This window comes from Larus michahellis, chromosome 3, assembly GCF_964199755.1.
Source record: "Larus michahellis chromosome 3, bLarMic1.1, whole genome shotgun sequence".
NCBI lineage: Eukaryota > Metazoa > Chordata > Aves > Charadriiformes > Laridae > Larus > Larus michahellis.
The window spans coordinates 58,433,470-58,452,202 of NC_133898.1; the positions used below are offsets into that span (position 1 = coordinate 58,433,470).

The window sequence follows — 18,733 nt, forward strand, 5'->3', positions numbered from 1 at the left end:
ATAGTCCGATTTTGATTTTACTCTGTCTCATTCTGGAATTGTTTTTTAGCTGTTAGTACAGGATTTGCATAGAGGTGATATCACAGTAGCTGCATTCAATGATCTTTCTAATAAACTTCTTCGGGAGTATCGTGATGATGACACAAGGAGGGTGAAGGAAATCACCGACCAAATGAACACTTGTTGGATTAATCTAAACCAAAGGTAATTATAAGGTTTCACTCTATATGTAGCTGTTTGCATCTTAAACTTGTATCCTATCTATACGTGTGTATTGCAGTTTCTTCTCCATCTGCTTTACTGCAGTATTTAGGGCTACTGTGAATAATTAGTCAATTACAGTCAAGCTGTTTTGAGTTTTGATGATGGAAATTCCCACGGTTCACCATGGAAGGCTTCTGTATGACTTCTCATTTATGTGGTGTTTTTTAAGTGTGGAAAACAAAAAGTACTTTTCTCATGTTTGGTCTCAAGTTTGCTTGTGGCTATTATTCTCTAAGTGTCTTTGAACAGTTCCTCTCCTGTTCCTTGATGTTGGTGTGCTTTATGTATTTGTAGTTTGTTGCCGTGCTTTCTTTCCATAAGGCTGTAAATATTCAGCTTGATCTTCCAATGCATTAACTCATTATGGCCTTTCATCTAATGTAAACTTGCCCAGAGTGGGCATGCGTTTTGGGTTCCAGAGTGTGCTGGTGCTTCTAGCACTCCCATCTAGAAAATACTTGAGCTATAGGAACTGAGACTTACTTGAAAATAACTTTTTTTTCATCTTCTATTAAGACATATTTGCAAATATGTCTTAATGGAAATATGGTATTTCCCTATGCATAATATTTTTTCCTTCAAGGTAATCTAATCTCCATAGAAATGCTTTTTAGTATTTGATAGACAATTAACATTTAGAATAGTGTCTGCCTCAGTGTCTGCAGCTTAAAGGACAATATACTTTGTGGTTAGAGGGACAGAAGAGAAAATTGATCCTGTGTATATGGGAGTAGGGGACATGACAACCAAAGTCTGTATGTATGTGTGCATATAAAAGGGGCAACTGTTTTTGTAATGAGATGTCAGTTAAGGTAATAAAAATCCTAGGTAATAAAGTCTCTGAAGTTGAGGTTATATTATAGAATCATAGAATTGTTAGGGTTGGAAGGGACCTTAAAGATCATCTAGTTCCAACCCCCTTGCTATGGGCAGGGACACCTCCCACTAGATCAGGTTGCTCAAAGCCTCATCCAGCCTGACCTTAAAAACTTCGAGGGACAGGGCTTCCACCACCTCTCTGGGCAACCCGTTCCAGTGTCCCACCACCCTCATGGTGAAGAACTTCATCCTAACATCCAGTCTGAATCGACCCATCTCTAGTTTTAATCCATTCCCTCTGTTCCTCCCATTACCCGACATCCTAGGAAGTCCCTCACCAACTTTCTTGTAGGCCCCCTTAAGATATCGGTAGGCCACTATAAGGTCTCCTTGGAGCCTTCTTTTCTCCAGACTGAACAACCCCAACTCTTTCAGTCTGTTCTCATAGGAGAGGTGCTCCAGCCCTCTGATCATCCTCGTGGCCCTTCTCTGGACACGTTCCAGCACGTCCATATCTCTCTTGCAGTAGGGGCTCCAGAATTGGACACAATACTCCAGGTGGGGTCTCACGAGAGTAGAGTAGAGGGAGAGAATCACCTCCCTCGACCTGCTGGCCACGCTTCTCCTGATGCAGCCCAGGATACGATTGGCTTTCTGGGCTGCTAGTGCACACTGACGGCTCATGTTGAGCCTCTCGTCTACCAGCACCCCCAAGTCCTTTTCTTCGGGGCTGCTCTCAAGCCAGTCACTGCCCAGCCTATATCAGTGCTTGGGATTGCCCCGACCCAGATGGAGGACCTTGCACTTGGTCTTGTTGAGCTTCATGAGGTTGGCATGGGCCCACCTCTCCAGCCTGTCAAGGTCCCTCTGGTTGGCCTCTCTTCCCTCCAGCATGCAGCTGTCCCACACAGCTTGCTGTCATTGGCAAACTTGCTCAGGGTGCGCTCAATGCCTGGGGAGGCATTCTGGGGAGTGAGAGGAGAACTTCGCAGTGGCAAGAAGTAGGTAATGAAGGAGGCGGAGTAGAATGTCATTTCATCCTTCTTTGGGGTAAAATGGTACTTCTGTCATCTTGTGCTTTTGATGTGGCAGCTGGTTTCCTGGTTATGTCCATTGAGAGATGAGATACAAAATAGGCAAAACTTTGTATGGCTCATTCAATGTAATTGTTTGAGAGAATGAAAATTTGTTAATCTTAAAATGTTTTGAGATATAAGATTTTTCAAGTGAGTAAAGCATTTCATAATTACTCTATGTGATGCAGACAACTTCTTTTAATGGTTCTTCAGAAAACTTACAGTAGACAGTAGGAAATGTTTTGGCATGTGACAAAACTTCCTTGGCTTTTTACTTTTACTTTTTCTGAACTAGGTCATAGTGATGAGGTCATCTCCTGAAATGGCCCTTCCTGACCATTCATTTGCATTAAGATTAGGGACTGCAGCGTTTTCACCCTCAGATTGTCCTTTCTTACCTCAAAGGAAACTAACTTCATCTGAATGTCATGGTGACATCTGGGGATGAAGATGCAATTAGAGGGTGAGGGGAAACAGCTCCTTGTTAGATTAGCAGTAACGGTAGACTACAGCTCTGTAGTAGTCTCATTCACATTCAAACTTTGCAGTGTTTTGGCTAGAAGTGGCATAAAACTGCCCACCACTCAGCAGGTGACTAGAAAGAACAACTCCTGCCTGGAAGCCTCTAATTATGTTTGAATCTGCTAAAGTCTGGAATAATAAGCAATTACATCCTGTTACGTATAACTGAAGCTCCTCAATTATCACTAGGGCTACTGTTTTGCAGTCTGCAGCCTTAGGAAGATGAGTATCTACTTTGTTTTTTAACCAGGGACAGAACGTAAAGGAGAACTCTGAGAACCTGTGGGTAGCCAGAGCGTGGAGCTGCTTAACGTTAACCCCATGGACCAGCAGAGTAGAACTGAAAGGGGAGAATGTGAAGTGAAAGCACCTTTTCAAGGGAATGAAACTTTCTATACTTGCTTTAAATGCAATAAACAGAAATACTAGTGAACCTTGAGTGACAAGGCTCACTTCATGAGGCAGATCTTGCGACATGCAGGGGTTGTTCACAGAGCACACGTGTGGCCCTATGGCTTCTATAAGCACAAATCTGTATTTACAGCATAATGCTTTAAAATACCTGTTTGTTCCCATGCTTGGAGGTTGTGGAAGAATGAGTCCTGAATAGCACAAGAATATTACCAGGAAGATGTAGCCATGGCACGTGAAGTTGAAGTAGCTTATTTTAAAACTGTTGGCATTAAGAGATTGAAGCTCCCCAGCTTGACGTTGTGTAAATTGGATACTCTGCCCAGTGGCTGTTTATGTTCTGTTTTTATACGTTAGGGTGAAACTGTAGTAATTCTGTGTGGTTTGGCTGCCTCAATGCATTATAGTTGCTGTCTGTACTCTCAGATGTTATTTTCTGACTTTCTTTTCATCATACACCTGTGTGCATTGCAGATTTTTAGTTTAAATCTGAAAAAATAATTGGGTGGAACAGAAACCTGAAACAGTGCCACAAAAACTTAAATAGTAGAGTTACAATTTTCTTTTTCTTTTTGGATATGTCTCTGCTGATAGAATCTGCTTAGACCTTCTTTACGATCACGGTGTTAAGTGAAGTTAGCTGCATTTGTAAAGGATTCTGCAGGTTCTCCTTAGAGTTAATTCTTACATCCTAGAAGGACCATCTGTCTTTTGAGATTGTTCTAATTGTAGTAGAATGCTTTGAAAATCTGAGTCGTCTTTTTATAGCATGGGGTAGTTGTTAATCTGCAATATGGAATCCTCCATAATTTTCTATTTTACATTTGTGACCTTTACTGGAAGGAAATGAAAGTATTTGCATCTGCTCTGTAAGTGTTGCTCACTACTGCTATACAGATCCTCTTTAAAAGCACCCATGTAATCTTAGAACATTAGTTCTAAATCTGTTAATTTATTCTGATGGAGTACGTATTTAGTGAAAGGAATTATTTTCAGCTTTAATTCAAATATCATGACAGCAGTGGGACTGTAATAGGATTTCATTCTTTCCTTTAATTTCAAATAAACAGAAAATTTGAGAAATTAAAACTTTAGGCTGAAGATGACATTTTTCCATAAATGTTATTAGCTACAAAGTTCAGGTTGTCTCATTTCCCATCTAGTACATCAGTACTTAGACTGAGATCTGGGTCACTTGCAGTGTTTCATCCTTTGGGGCTTTTCTTTTTCTTTGAAGGTCACCTTTATTACCAGTCTGTTCTTCCCATTGTCACTTCTGTTCTTCCACCTTTGGCCTTAACCTGCCGCTGGGGAAGAAAATCCCTGCAGAGGGAGAGGGTTTTGAAGTCAGAGCTCATAACTGCTTTTACCTTACGTTTTTCTTGCAGATCCTTGGTGTGTTCTAATTTTTGAGCTGGTGCTTGTTATCTTTTTCTAGGCAATATCTAACAAACCATTTATAATCCCTAGCATGCTAGTTGTTATGTTTTTTTTTTCTCAAGAGTGCATGAAGCATTAGAGTTTCAAGTGAGAAGTAAGAATGAAGGCTTCTTGCCCTGCTAGTCATTTACCAGTAGCCAAAACTTCGGCATGCGTGAAGTCACGAATGATTCAATTTATTATTTATCCAAATTTATTTTGGATAAAGCAATTATTAACAAGTGGCATAAGACCTAAGCTCCTAAAGTGAGGGTTGCAACACTATCTTTTTGCAAGTAGTCTAGTCTCTAGAAAATGCAGTTGGTAATGCTAATACTTAGGAATGTAAGCCTGGCAGAACTGGGGTTGTGTGAGAATTTCTTACTGCCCTTGAAGGAAAACAGCTTTTCATTGGGTCTCTCTTCTGATGTGCTACTAAACCAGAATACCTGTTTTGAAATGTCATCCTGAATGGTACTGAACACCTGCAGCTTCCTTTCTAAAAAGAGTATTTTAACTACTTTTGAAATTTGTGATTTTAAACACAGTGATACCCTAATACTGCTGAGCAGTGCTGTTGCCACAGCATGGCAAGGAGGAAAGAAAGCCCAAGTAGAAGGAGGCAGAAGACACATAAGTTTGGTGGGCCCAACTGTAGAAAACTGTCCAATTAATGTGCAAATATCAAGTGCTGAGTGTTTTGACCTTTTCTTACCTGAAATTAAATATCAGTTTACCCCTGAAATCTTACAATATGGTTAGTGCTTGATGTGAAAATAAAATTGAACTTCCTACTTATTTAGCAGCAGCATTCTAGATAGTAGCCCTGTTAGGGATTTCTATACAGTGTGCTGATGTGGGAGAGCTTGTTTCTTTCTTTTGTCCTGATTTTGGGAAACGGGATACTGCAGAATAACAGCCTCAAAGGGATGAAATTTAGCTTGTCATGCTTTAATTAACATTGTTAATCAGAGCTTTTAAAATTGCTGACTATAACAGTTTCCCATCTGAGTTTCATTTTAGTGACAATGAAAGTTCTGTTATGCAGAAGTATAACGTGATCTTTTTCCTAGGAAATCTTTTGAAGTTGCTTACCAACAGTGTAATCCAAAGGTTTTAAATGAGTTCCTTACATCTTAAAAAAAATCCTCTTACAAACAAAAACTTTTGTGTTTGCACCAACCAGAGATCTTTTAGGTTGATTGAAAATTTGGACTATATGCATGCTCTAGTGGCAGAGATTGTAGGGGGTTGGTTTTGGGTTTTTTTTTTTTTTTGGGTGTGTATGGTTGGACTCGATGATCTCAAAGGTCCTTTCCAACTGTGAAGATTCTATGATTCTATATTCTGCCAGTCTTCTTTTTAGATTTAAGCATGTTGAGCATGGCTTGTCTGTTATGATGGCAGTGTATTACTCTGAGTGATAGTGCCAAAAATCTTGCCTTTTAGCAGAGAGCGCCAGGTATTTGGCTTTTCGTCCCTCAGCACTTTAACTCTTAGAAATTTAGGGAAATGTTTCTCCTCACCATAAAAGAGGAGGAAAAAAATTCCCCCGAACTCTCAGTGCTTCTATTCCACATGATTTTTGTTGATGAGGAAAAGCATTCAGACTTTTCACATGGGAATAACACTTCTACCATCTGGGGTAGTGTAAGTCCATGATGGAAATACTCAAAGGGGAAAAGCTGGGTTTTTAATTAATAACTTCATTTCTTCCACGTGCCTTTTTAAAGCGGGCTGTGACATATATAACCAGTTCAGAACATCTGTGGGTAGCTATAGATATAATAACCAGAAAAACAGTGATACAAATAATGATAAAACCAGCTGTGACAGCTGGTCACATGTATGGTTTCTTAATAGAGATAACTTTCAGATTTCCTTTTAGTAGTTTCATTATGAGGTATGTAATGCTGTATGTTATGGGAGAATATTCTGACACTTGTCTTGTTTACAGAGCTGTTGATAGGCAGAATTTCTTGGAGACAGAGCTGAAGACAGTACAGGCCTTACACAAGGATCTGGAGAGCTTCCTCAAGTGGCTTCAAGAGGCAGAAACGACAGTTAATGTTCTAGCAGATGCATCCCAGCGTGAGAACACTGCTCAGGACAGTGCCTGCAGAAGGGAACTCAGGAAGCAGATACAGGTGAGAAACTAAATAATAATGCTGTTATTCATGCTTTTTCTCAATGGCAAATGTTATAAAGGAAAGCTACCTACTAGAGTGGGGAAACCTGCAGCCTATTGGAAGGTGTTTAAAAAACTGTATTTTAGAAGTCAGGTGTGTGAAGGAAGAAGCAGATTTTTCTTCCTGAGGTTTGAAATGCATATTTTGTGGACAGCTGTGGCACTGAGGGCTCTCAAATGTCCTTGGAGGGTGACTGTATTCAGGAAGTGTATTAAATCTTGGAGGGTGACTATTCAGGAAGTGTCTACTTAATTAAACCAAGTCGTGTTGTGGGATTGTCCAACCAAACAATTTAATCTACTTCCCTCCAAATAAAGCTCTTCTGGGCTGCACTGTCTCCTATCCCTGCCTGCTACCTTCCTTCTCCTTTTCCAGCAATCCAAGTTGTCGTCATGCTTGGATCATTTCTTCTCCCTCTCCTGCTTTCCAGCAGCTCCCCAGCTGGCCTGCCTTCCTTACAGGCCACAAACTGGAAACCTGAGAAATAACTGAGGAGCCTAACTGACATTGACACCATTTACCGGTCCCTTTTAATATAAGGACACCCTAGCTTGTCTAAAATCCAGAAGAGAGATCCCTTCTCCCTGAGTAAGGACCATGGACTAGCTGAGTACCACGTTGTCTGGCTGTTCCTGGTTATGCATATCCCATACATCTCCTTTGGGGAGGTAGGAGAAAGAGAGAGGAGCTGGTAAGGGTACAGTGTGTTGAGAGAAAACAGGAGGAGAAAGGGTGTGGAGATCAGACAGTTTCTTCAAAATCAAAATCTTTGTGTTAGTGGCAGCATCACCAGCTAAAAGGATTTTGTATTTCTATGATATATGAATTGGCTTTGTCCGGTTTATCTGATGTGAACGATGTTCATGTGTCATCTTTTTATGTTTTAATATATTTTTTCCTTTAATTACATTGCGTCATTTAGCACAGTTATTTTGATATGCACAGAACTGGGAGGCTAGATCAGTTATTAAATCCTGCACTCTAGCTTTGGAATAAAGTCTGTGGTCTAAGTTCATGGGGTTTGAACAGCTTCTAATGAAAAAAAAAAGTGCTGCTTTCAGCAGTGCTGTTAATCTGAACATATCTACATTGAATTTAAATGAAACAAGACAGTTTAAAGTATCTGATAGCAAGCTACTTACTAATCATAAGGAACAGAACAATATATTGTGGAAGCTTGTGTGTGTTGAAGATGACATATCACTCACCAATGTTTATATGATTGAGGTCAGTCGGGTAACTCCTCTGTAGAGATGTGGCTCTTTGTGAAATGCTGAGACTAGTCTGCAATGGCAACATGTAGAATTTAATATTATACTTTCTATTGGCAATCCCCCCCAAACAACTAGCATAGTGGAGGTGGAAGAGCTAAAATGAGGCCACAGGAAGCTAACGACATGAGGCGGTGTTGTGTGTAAATAGACTTTTTTTGCATTACCTTGCATTCTGTGTGGTCAATCACACCAAGATAAAGCTGTTATTTTGCAATTTGCTTGTTGGCTCTATGCAGCTGTGAAGCAACTTGGTCATGGAAGATTGTTTGCCCTGCAGCATTGGGTGGGCTGCAATCTGGTTAAATTTACCGGAGTCGTGCTGTGTGAGGGGAGAACTGCTGGGCAAGATGGGCTGCTGTGGGGAGAAGGTCTATAACCAGCTCCTGACCGGGGCCATTGTCCTGGCTTCTAACCGTTGAGAAGGCAGATGTAGGGGCTTGGGCATGGCCTCCCCTTATTCAGCATAACGTTTACCTGATATTCTCCACCTTTTCCTGTGACTGTATGCTTCTACATACTGTACACATGAAGCATAATAACTTAACTTACCCATGACTTCACATAATATTATGTGCTTTTTTCAACTACCAAAGGAAGTTAAGTAGAGCACGTCAAAGACTGCAATAGTGTAATGGCTTCTGAAATTAACTTTTTCCCCTACCATCTTTCAATCTCATTTTAAATATAACTGAAGACATTCATATCATGACACTGGAAAACACTCCAAAATCAATGTTTGTTTTCAAATATTTGTTCATGAGAACAAAATGAAGCTCTAACATCTTGCTGTACCTTAAAAAATCAAGCCCCCTCCCTTGCAAATTCTAAGCTTAAACAAAGATAATTTCCTATTCTTCCCCTGTTAAGTGGTATTAAATGACAATGTTCTTCTCTTTGTACTTTGAATATGTGAAGAAGTATTTCTTTTAAATGGTTATAAGAAGAATGCAGGGCTTGTGACTTTCTCCACTCTGTGTGAAGATGCCCCTGCCCCCAAGGCCTGTTTATTGAGTAAAATTTTACTATGAGTTTAAGGTGTGATAAATTCTAGGTGAAATATGTGCTGAACATGGACAAAACATAATGAATTTTTTGTTGTTGTTGAAAATGCATGACGTATAGCAAAATAAGATCACCTGTTAAACTGGCATCTGTGTGTGATGGGAGGACTATCCTCAGTTACACTGTGGGGCTAACTTGTTTGGCCGCAGGTCAAGCCAGTCTACAGTGGAATCAATGATCTGGGCCCTGTTGAAGCTTTGTTTTGACCTACATTGCAACATCTGAGGCTAGCAACAATACTATGCAAATAACGCAAACTTTGAGTGTGGTAATGATTTCTTTTTGAAAAGGAGGAATATCAAAATCGTAGCATCAGTCTTTTTAATTCATTCTGTGAGTATCTAAATGTTGAAGACTTTCCTTCCAGGTTGGCGCTGAAACACTCCAGTCTGTGTTGCAAAATGTTTAGCAGCCACCTGAAAGAGGTTAAAACCTAATTTGAAGCAAGATGCAGAAAGTGAGCTAGGAAATGATAAGAAGTAATGCCGGTCAATATGTGTGAAGTCCTGTGCCTACAGAAGTAAAGCTGTTCAAAGTAATTTGAACATTTCGTTTTATTGTAAATTAAAATCAACATGACTAGCAGTGGGGTGTTTGTTTGTTTGTGTCACTGCTTGATTCAAACTTGTATATTAGCTGGGAAGGAAAAAAGCAGAACTGAAAGAAGGCAAATGTGGACCATGGATTCTGTCTTACACAGAAGAGGTTTGAGCTCTTGCATAGTTATTTCTGAATGCCTCAGTGTTTTTGGACTTGTGCTCCTTCATAGGTTTCCTCAAAAGATGTTTGGTAATAGCGTCTCAGCTAATGATTGTAGGCTTGAGCTGGTAGGTTAAAGGAACAGACTTGTGGCGGAAGAGAAGATATAAGCCAGGAGCAATGGAGTACAGGGGAATGGTTCAAATGAGTGGTGGAGATAAGGAAAAAGAAGGTGAGTCTGGCAAGGTGGAGAATATACAGATGGCAAGATTTGTATACACAGAGTGGAATGAAGGCTTTGCTTCTTCAAAATGATGTCACTGGTTCTGGACAGATCAGGAACAAAACAGAGTACAGGTAAAAGGGGTTTGCCTGAGGACTGGTAGAAATATTGATTCAGTTCTAAAAATAAGGGTGAAAAAGTTGTGTTAACTGAATTGGATGGGAGGAGTTTTTAAAAGTCCTGTATGAAGAGCCATTCATCCCCCCAGATGGAAAGTGCCTGAGAATAGGCAAACCAGTGCATTATCTAGGTTCATATGAACTTTGGCTGCTACCTGTAGTTGGTGCCTCCATACTGTGCTAATTGATGTGTTTGAAATGTGTATGTACCTATTCATGTGGCAATATGCACATTAAATAATACGATTACTTGTAATGATGTCTACCAGCTACTGTGTTAATAATGGTCTCCCTAAACATTTTCTACAGCAGCCCCTCTAAAACAGGTGCCTCACTGGTAGCAAAACACTTCCATGCTCTTGAATGTTCTACTGCCATCCTTAGATGGCTTAAATAATTCTGCTTTGTCATGGGAAAAACATTAAAATGATGTTAGCTCTTTGGATTCAAGGATGGCTAGAAAAAGGGGTGAAGGCACAACCATATGCTTTTAATTTGTCAAAACCCTGTTCTTCCTTGTCCTGATAATCATTCAGGAAAAGATTTTAATCGTAAACAGCTCCTGAAAAGCATTCCTACTTTCTCGTGCAAGTGTGAATCCTTTGAGATCCCTTTGACTAAATTAGCTTTTAGAGAGTTTTCTTAGCAGAGAGGTTTACCCCCTGTGGTGTTTCCTTTTGTATTGGGTAATCTAGTTTTGAGAAGCGCCTGTGTGAGTTAGTAGCCTTTAACGTATGGCTGATACAATTAGGGCAGGTATCCCTGTGCTCCTCTCTCAAGATTTATAACACAGTCTGTTATTCACTCACGCTACAGCTCTGCCAGAGCTGCGTTTAGTCTGGGAGCGAGAGCATCCTTTCCTGGAGTGAGGGAGCGAATGCTCAGTCCGCCGATAGAAAGCAGCTACGAGGGGAGAACAACTGTTGTGATACACCGGAGCCGTCTTCCTGAAGGAATTCCTTTTTTGTTCCTACAGCTTTCAGGCTTAAATTAATAATCTTTCCTGGCTATTTAGAGCACTCCTGAACGGTGGCAGACGCTCGGCTTCTCAACAACTTAATTTACCCTCTGCACAAGCAGAGCTGAGCAGTACCAGTTAGAAGAATCTGTGAAGACTGTTATTTTTTTGCATTTGTTTCGTGGGGTTATTTTGGGAGAGAAACTTATGCTATATCAACCTCCTTTGCCTTTGAAACGTATAAAGCCTGTGGCTTGCAAAAGCAGTCCTGGAAGAGAGCATGCTCAGAAAGCTGGCAAATCATTGTCCAGTGACCGGGAGGAAATGATAGTTGCTCTTCATTTATAATGCAAATTCTGAGGTGTCTTCAGAAGTGTGGCAAACTTAAAATGATGGCTGTGGTGAGAACGTCTCTCCAGAAAGTTGTGGTGTTGTTGCATCGTTTACAGAGGATGGCAGTTTCTTCTCCACGTTACCAGAAGCTTTGTAAGGTAAGAAAGATAAGCCCTAAATCTTGAGAGTGTCTGATGCCAACTCTGTTGTCTTTCTGAGATAAAAAGAAAAGTAAGTAAGTATGGGATGAGTGTCAAAAGTATCTAGGCTATCTAGTGTGTTTTTAAAGCCTACCATGCTCTCATGTGCTTGTGTTCTTAAAGAATGCAATACAAATAAACCCTTGTGCTTGTCAGTATGATGCATTTTTTTTTTTTTAAAACAGTGCTATCTTGCCTACCATTTAAATATCCAGAAGGAAACTGTTAATGTTCAATGATCTTTTGTAAAATACTACACATCTTCTTTTCCAAAGGAGTTGGTTAATTCTCGGTAAATGCAGTACTTTAACTCCTGGATACCCATTACGTAGACTAACTCTGTTCTTCTATGCCCAGTGTTTTTGCTTTTGAGCTTTGTGAAACTTTTAATTAGGAATGAGTTTAGCAGACTAATACGTAGACATGAAATTTTGACTTCCCCTGGCTGTATTTATAGAGTTTTTTCAGAGATAAAAAATAAGGAAAAGTTGGAGGAAAAGCATGTTTACATAGGCTACAACTCATATTGGCATTTTTGCTGTTACCTGTTTTGGTGACTGACTATTTCTGCTTCCACTGAGACCATGTTTACTTTTTTTATTGCACAGGTTCAGTAGTTCAGAACTTTAATACTGTGGTAATGATCTAAGCTACCTAGTAAAAATACATTTTTAAAGTAGGTTGGTCACTCACCAGATTAAAAAAATAAATTTCAAACTGGTCTGTAAAGTCCACAAGTTAATAGTGCTGCAGCGTTTGTGTCTGTGTAGGATGGTCATACTGTGGTATATTATTGGACTTTAATATAAGGATCCTGCTTCATAACTTCAGAAAAATATGAAATTGGAGAGGTCTTCAGCTCTGTACTGACATAACCTTATAGAAATTCTATTTGTCTTCCTTTGAACTTTTTTCTTATTCTTGATCCTTGTGATACTTTAAAACTGCCTGTGGTTTTTGGTGAAACTATGCCTGAATTTTGCATACAAGGTGTGTGAAAACCAAAGTGTATGACCATGTCTTATTCCGACAATAAAGCGAAGCCACCATGTAACTCAACATAATTGCTTCAACCTGAAATGTGTTTTTCATTATGAGAGATAAACAAATGACATCAAGTAAAAAAGATCCCACCTCTGTAATAGTAGAGTTTGGAAGTAAGAAAAGGGTATAATGCGGTATCTGGTTCATAACAGTGAAGCTTGTAAAGGAAGTTCGGGCATATGGGAGAAAATTGTTTTTAAAAGCGGGTTTCAGTGTGCTCCTGTTTACAAAGCTGTACTAAGAGGTGTATCTTCATTATGAAAGGATGATAGTAGTTTGTGTACATACAAGCTATTTTAACAAGCATGCCTTGATTACTCATCTTTATCAATTGTATCATTAAACAGCCCTGTTTGCTTTTGTGAATAAGGCAAATCTTTTCTTCATTAACGTAAAGACGTGGTTTTTAATTGTCTTTTCATAAGCACTAGGAAATCAAAAGTGCTTTAAAACCTATTTAGTCACATTTTTGTGCATAAGCTAGTTTGTAACAACGTTTGTCAAACAGGAGCAATTTAAGGACTCTTGCAGTAGTAGTTACTTGCTAATTAGCCTGAGAGCATAGTAAATGGTTGGATACTTAATTGAGTTTAAATCTACCCAAGGGGTAGTAAAAAAATCTTCTCAAAGGCTGTTATTAAAATATATTATCTGATTGAGAATCCATGCAGTGATAGCCTTGCTAATTTTTGGGTAGCTTAAAATCACACATTGTATGTTTTTCTGTTTGTTAAAAGGTTATGTGGCTTAGTTTTTTCAGGTGTTTGTGCTTAGTTTACTGAAAGTAGAATTGTTGGTTTGCCTGTAGAGTTAAATGAGGCACTGATTGAGGAAAAAAGGAATGGTTTACAATCCCAGTCACTTCCAGCAGGTGTCAATGTAAGGCAGTGATATATGGGAGTCTGGTGATGGAAATGTTAATACTCGGATGAGAAAATGGTATGGAAATTACAAATTAAAAGCAACTGTGACAGCATGTCAGGAAGGCTTTCTTGTAGTGCTCTGTATACTTCTGTCTTTGGAATTTCACAAGTTTGTACATGTCTTGTGAACTCTGCAGATACGCTAATATAGTTCAGCTTTGCTGAAGAGAAGTCATTTACTATAGAGTATATGGATTATTGCATTGTGTGCAGGGTAGTTGCTTCATGAACTAACATTTAAATGTTTGATGTGAAGGGTTCTCTGAAGCAGAGCAGAGCGCCAGTGAAATAAACATTTTAAAAAGTGCCAATGAAATATTTAAGACAAATTCTTGAAGTTAGCGTTTGTCTGTTTTAAACTGCACTGTTTATAAAAGAATAAACGAGGCTTTATTATTCATCTGTACTGGGGGACGTCATAATTGTTCCTTTTATTATCAGCTTCATATAATAGTAATGCTCAGCATTCATAATCGTCATTTTTCAATTTGCTTAAAAGCAGAAACAAAAATAAACACTTTGGTGACATATTACAGGGTTGCTGAAAAACAGGAAATCCAAGGTTTAGGATATTTCTTCTTTTGCTGCTTTTTCTTTCACTAATACCTTCGTACCAAAGTGAGTTTTGCCAGACACAACTTTTCAATAGTACTGCTATTTGATATTTTTACACTGCAATTAATGGCATACAAGGGCAAAATGTGTACGCTTAGCATCGTGTTGTCAGGACAATGTGTAATAAGTTTTGCTTTATTCTTGTTAGCAGCTTTGTTTCGTAACTCTTTTGTAACATTTTGACACTCAAAGTGAACAACCAGAAAAATGTTTTGTGGGGGCTGTCATCTGCTCTGTGTTCTTGCTGATGTGTGATTGTTCCTTATAAAGTGTCTTCTTAGGTGTATTAGGTATATTCAACTAGCTCAGACAAGAATGAATTTAGATTTTCATTGGGAACATCAAAATTGTGGTAGATCATTGATAGATCTCTTCCGAGAGACCAGAACTACAATATTTCTTATGAAAATGAAGTAGAAAATTGGCAAGCTTTCTCCAGCTTCCCTGACAGAAGTGAAAGAATAGTGTGTCTCTGTCAGACAGGTAAACGGCTACCTTGACATATGTATCCTACTTGTGGAGCTTGACCACAAGTACTGAGATATTTTTGAAACACATTGCTAGCATTCAGGGACTGGAGCATTCATCCACTGGAGGACAGGCTGAGGAACGTAGCTGGTAGCTGAGAGAGTATTTTCTCATATCTTTTGTGATGACTTCTTGAAGAGAGCCCTCTTTAAAAACAAGTAAATAAATAATCAAGCCCTTCATATAAAATACTTGAAATCTCAAACCTGATCCAACATAAGTCTTATGAATACATAACTTAAAATGCAATTCTCTCATGTTCTGCTGTTTCTATTTTTTTTTTAATGGCTAGTTTATATTTATAAAACCCCAGGAAGTTAAAAGCACAGTGAATGATGGGGTCAGCCAAAATCAACTTTTACTGTGACACTGGTGATTGCATTCCAGAGGACATTTACATAATGTTGAATTTTGAGAGTAGCAGCACAGGCTCTGTTTCTATGAAATTTTGAGCAAATGTGAGGATGGGGCAAAAAAAACGGGAAAGGGTGTATTGAGAAATGGTTAGGCTAATCCTGGTTCCAATGAATTCAATGAAGATGAGTTTCCTAATGTTTACATGACTTCAAGTTGATTTAGAAAATAAATCATTGGCACTTGATGACATTCAGGTATGAAATACAGGTAATTAAGTGAGGAGGAAGAGGAGGCAGCAATGTAGTACATATTTATTGGACAGTAGAAGTGAGAACAAAAGTTAATTTTGGAAGTGTGTCCTGAGGGAGGCTACTGTATTAAGATAGCTGTTAGTTGGAAAACGAAGCAGTGCTTCTGTCATCAAAAACATTGCTAAATTACTCCAACAGTTTCAATGAGAAAGTGAAGTCTGGACTGCTTGATATTATTCAAGTAGTATAAAGGACGTTCTAATTAGATCTAGATCTACCATAAAGCCTTATAGAAGGGAGGACACAAGAATTAAAAGGAACCTGGGATACAATGGCTGTTATTTACTGAAATACAATGAGGCTAAAAGTGCACTGCCAAAAAAAATGGCTATTTTGGAACAGGAGATTTAGTAAATAATATCTAATAATAAACATCTGAGAGGAATGAGCAGAATTTTCATGGAGAAAGTTGTAAAGTATTGGGAAGACTTCTTGATAGTGAGATTTAGGAGCTTACGAAGTCTTTTTTCCCAAGGGCTCATGTCTCCTCAGTCCTTAATGAAAACGTTTAGTAAGTGCCTAAGCAGTATTTTGGTTTAATAAGCCATTTCCATGCATACAAGAACAAGGAGGCGATTGTGAAGAGCCAGCATGGATTTTAAGAAGAGTGCCCAACCCGATGGCTTTCTGTGAGAAAGTTGTTGCTGTCTCTTTGGATGAAGGGAAAACAGTAACGGTCCCCGATCTTGACTTTAGAAAGACATTTGACACAGTCTCTGATAGTGAAATTGAGGATATATGGACAGCTTAGATGAGTGAAAAGGTGGGAATAAAACTGGCTGGACCGTTGGTGTTCCTCAAGGATTGGGACAGAGACAGGTACTGTTTAGCATTGTTATGAATCCGAACAGTGAGAAAGAATGCACCTTCAGCAAGTTTGTGAATGATATTAGATTGTGGAGGAACAGTCAATATGTTCCCATTCATTGAGGCCTCAAGTGGGAAGGATGGACTGCCAGGAACACCATAAAGTTTTTAAAAAAAAAAAAAAAAAAGAGCCCAAAGCAAATTCTTGCACCTGAGAAGGAATAACCCAATGCATTGGTACAGGCTGTGTGAAGACGACTGTAGCCATCAGGGGGAAGTGATTATTTTGGTATGCTTAGCACTCACAAGGTCAGGTCTAAAATACCATGGTTGGTTTGAGGCCCCCAGTTTGAGAGATGCTGAGAGACCGGGGAGAGTGCAGGGCTTGGGGGCTGGAGCACGTGACAACAGGAGAAGAGGTGGAGGGAGCTGCTTTCATTTAATTTGGAGGGGAGAAGGCTCCAGGGGTTTCCAAATGCTGTCACAGCCTGCCCTGGTGGGTTGTTACTAGAGAGAATGGAGGTGCCCTGTGAAAGGAAAAGATGCAGTGGGAATGAGGGATGTTGCGTGTAAGGGCAACAGTTCTGCACAGCAAGCGTAGCTGAGCACTGGTGTGGGCTGCCCAAAGAGGCTGTGTATTTCCATCTCTAGAGGTATTAAACTGTAGTGGCTAAGGTCCTTAGTAGCCAGACCTTGCTTTGAAATTGGCTCCTGAAATTGGCAGGAGGTTTGACTGTGTGACCTCCAGAGGTCTCCCAACTTGAGATTTTCTATGATTCTCTGTGCTAGTGCCCTATTAGCTTATGAGTGAAGACTAAAATAGTCAAAACTATAGTGCGGTAATTTTCAGCTGTGACCGTGTTGTCTACTTCTTATCAAACGGAACTTCACATTTTTACCCCATGTGAAAAATTCTTATTACTTTGCTGAATTTTGATTTAAATCTGGGCCTGCTCTGAGTCTGCTGTACAGCCATAGCATGTGCTCATTTGTGAATCCTTTTGCTGTAGTGTAGACTGCATTTTCAGATGATGTTTTCAAAACTCAAAAAGAACATGCCACTAGCCCCTTTCAGAGAAATGCTGCACACATATTGAGTGATCAGGCTGACCTAAATGTAACAGTTTTGTTTTGCCGTTTGTCTAATTATGATCAGAGCCAAATGAAACTGTATAATAAATGGGTACTTTATTGTAAATCCATTTTTACAGAAGACTCTGGTCTCTAGTGCTCTGTGTACGTATAGGCTTCCCTAGAAATAAAACTGTTTCTCTAAGGTGAGAGAACAAGGAGAAACAAAATGGGAGAGGACATAAAGCTTCATAAATTTTGTATTTTTAACTGCTGCACCAGTCATTCCTATTTGCAAGCAGAATGCAGCTTAACAGGAGAGAAGATGGGTTCTAGGATATAACTTTTTTAATAGCATTTCAGTAGTATTTTGGAAGGGAGGAAAGGAGGAGACAGAGGAGATGAGTGCAATATTTCAGGACATGCTTTTAGAATCCTCTTACATTTAAAGGCAAGTCTGATTTTTGAGCTGAAAATACTTTGCTACTGCAGCAAGAATGAAAATGAATATAAAATATGGGGTAGTTCTATTAAGGCATGAATGTAGGATTAATAGGAAAATTGACTTCCATGAACTTCACGTGTTTACAGGAGCTGGATCAATATTTGATATATGAGACCATCTTACCATAGTATTTTACCACATTGCTTTTTGATTGCTGCCATTTTTCAGGGAGCAATTTTTTTTCCTCTTTCCCTTAGGGCTCAATTACCCTGCCCAAATTCATGAAGTCCTGAAGCAGTAGGTGCCTAAAACAGCAGAGTGTTTCACCAATTCCCATCTTGAGAACGGATTGCCTGTCTTGTCTTCTGCCTCACGCAGATCATTTGAGCTAATTTTTGTGAAACCTGCACTCACTGTGTAGCTGGGAAAATAGTGCTGTTTGAAGCTGTCCTGTCAATGCTAGTCATCAGGGACTCTTCCAGAGTTCTGCCTTCCCTTTTGCATCCCCCTCTGTTTTTAATCAAGAGAAACTGCTATGAGACTTGATGTTCCAAAGTTGCCCTGCAAGCTTCCTATTTCATATCCACTGCTTGCAGATCTGCGAGGCTCTCCGTCTGCCCTGTGACATTTTCATGCCAGGCACTCTTGCTATGCTTTGCTGCAAAGGATTTTACTTCAAAGCAGAAGTAACTTAGGCAGTCCTGTATAGATGGGTAATTGAATGTGGGTGGAAGTTGTCAGTGGCGTTCCTGATAATTGATGTCGTGTGTTGCGCTACGGTAAGCAATTCTTCATAGTCAAAGTGGAACTATATTTACTTGCAGTTTCTGGTGTATGGTAAATATGGTAGGTGCTGCAAGGGAAGTAATACATAGAAATGGTGCCCATGCTGTACATGCTCCTCAGTTGCTGAGGAGCCTTGTATCTATGGGCCCAGTGTTGTGCTAACAGGGAAAGTTCTGGCTTCTCTGCGGTGGTGTTTAAAATTTCTGACATGAAGAGAG

The 18,733-nt window shown here is 39.5% G+C and overlaps 1 protein-coding gene across 5 annotated transcripts in view; it reads left to right on the top strand.

Moving 5' to 3' along the window:
* UTRN (utrophin) overlaps window positions 1–18,733 on the top strand; it is a 391,420-nt gene that overhangs the window by 166,713 nt on the left and 205,974 nt on the right. For 4 of the 5 annotated variants that reach the window (XM_074580341.1, XM_074580342.1, XM_074580339.1 and 1 more), the window contains 2 exons: window positions 50–204; window positions 6,469–6,658. In XM_074580341.1, coding sequence (XP_074436442.1) covers window positions 50–204; window positions 6,469–6,658 — 345 coding nt within the window. Of the gene's footprint in view, window positions 1–49; window positions 205–6,468; window positions 6,659–10,946; window positions 11,587–18,733 lie in introns of those variants that run through there. The other variant, XM_074580343.1, reaches the window with a different exon arrangement.